The following is a 1,861-nucleotide window of genomic DNA, read 5'->3' as shown; positions in this document are numbered from 1 at the left end:
GGTATTCATGAATATTTTCTTCTTAGAATAAAAAATGAAATTTCTTTGTTACCAGGTTTTACTCTTTTCTGTCCTTATATATATATATATATATATATATAAATATATATAAATTGTTGCTTGTTATTTTTTTACTTATTATTTCCCCCCTTTTTTTCATATGTCTATAATTTTTCTTTGCTTTATTCCTCATTTTGAACTTATATATATATATATATACTTTCAGCTTTTAATGTAGTAACATATAACAGCCAATTTAAAATGAATGAATAATTGAATAATTTCTCAAAATAATATTAACTTTTGTGTTTCAATTGAGAGATTTCGACTCGCATTGTAGTTAAAACTGGTTAGAGGAAAAAAAATACTAAAATACTTTTTGAATGTTGCGATGACTAGCAGGATATTACCAACTATGTGCAATATATTCGAGGTAAGGAAATATTCTTGAGCTCTATATTGTTTTAAAAAAATAATTGCTTAAAAACAATGCAAGTTAGGAAATAAATAATTTTTAATTTTTAGCAGTGTGTAACATTTTTTGAATAAGTATTGCCACACTGTGCAGAAAGGGGTTAATTAGAATGTATCAAAAATTGGATCTTACTTTGGCATTCCAAATCACTTTTGTGCCCTCCACGTGCAAGATAACCAGCCTCACACCTGCATTCATAACTTCCAGGTATATTCACACATTGAGTCCCTTTGTTTCTGCAAGGCTTTTCGAAAGCACACTCATCTATGTCTAAGAAAAGGAAACAGTTATAAGGATGCCACAGGCTTCTGAAAATGCTGTGACTAATAAAATTCAAAGTTTTCATTTAAAGAAATTAAGATTTATACCACTGATAGGTTAACACGAAGAATGTTCTAATAATAATTTAAATGAATAATTTAATGAATAATTAAAGAATAATTTAAAATGTAAGAACATGTGGTAGTTAAGATTGACTAATTAAAGAGATAATGAATGAATAAAATAATTAGTTTTTACCACATTTGTAGTCTCCTGTGGAATCCGCGCAGTTAGAACATTTTAGAATACGTTATTCAGTGAGATGTTTGCTTGATTTAACTTGGAAATAACAGAAATAATTTTAATAAGAATAGCTGTAATGTTTATTTATTCATTTAATTTTTTCTTTTTTTTCTGTATTTATTTATTTATATATTTATTTTTTGGGGGAGCACAACAACAGTATATGAGCTGTCCACTTCGTTTCACTGGACTCAAAATTACAAAGAATTCCTGCTATAGGGATTTAGAGGGCACTGGTCTAATGCCCTGCACCACAGCTTCATACCTGCCAACTCTTTTGGATTTTCCGGAAAATTTTATTTTCATATTTAAAGTGGTAGAAAGTATATACTATTTTTTCTTTTATAAACTTAATTTTTAGATGATTTTGATCACCAGTATTCTTACAAAAATTAAGCACATATATTACTATGCGCTACTATCATGGTTGTCAACTTAAGTTTTCTCAAATACAACGTATTTGTTTGCTTAAAAGTGAAGTTTTAATTCCATTTTAATACCACTGGGAAAAATGATAATGGAAGGGATTAAAAGTTGGCAGGTATGCAGTTCTGAAAGAAGTACATAACTTACATTTCTCCGCATTTATTCTTTAAAAATAAATTACTAGCTCATTTTTCTTAGAAAATAACATCAAAGCTATTAAAACCTGATAACTACTATAATTTGAAAGTGTTTCCTAAAATGATACAAAAAGAATATGGCTGCAACCATAAATTTTATTTTGATATTTTTTTGCAAAATTAAAAAAATATTGGAAGAGAAATTATTTTTAAAAAAATATTTGTGTGTGTGTTTTCTTATTTATTATTATTTTTTTTT

The 1,861-nt window shown here is 26.9% G+C and overlaps 1 protein-coding gene across 1 annotated transcript in view; it reads right to left on the bottom strand.

Moving 5' to 3' along the window:
* Positions 1-607: 607 nt before the first annotated feature.
* The window catches only part of LOC107444635 (protein kinase C-binding protein NELL2-like), a gene marked incomplete at its 3' end in the record, with an annotated part of 23,708 nt that continues 22,454 nt past the window's right edge, over positions 608-1,861 (bottom strand). Inside the window, 1 exon segment of the mRNA XM_043055440.2 lies at positions 608-745. Coding sequence (XP_042911374.1) covers positions 608-745 — 138 coding nt within the window.

This window comes from Parasteatoda tepidariorum, chromosome 9, assembly GCF_043381705.1.
Source record: "Parasteatoda tepidariorum isolate YZ-2023 chromosome 9, CAS_Ptep_4.0, whole genome shotgun sequence".
In the NCBI taxonomy this organism is placed as follows: domain Eukaryota; kingdom Metazoa; phylum Arthropoda; class Arachnida; order Araneae; family Theridiidae; genus Parasteatoda; species Parasteatoda tepidariorum.
The sequence above is the reverse complement of the archived record's forward strand: the minus strand, read 5'-3'. Positions and strand labels throughout refer to the sequence as shown.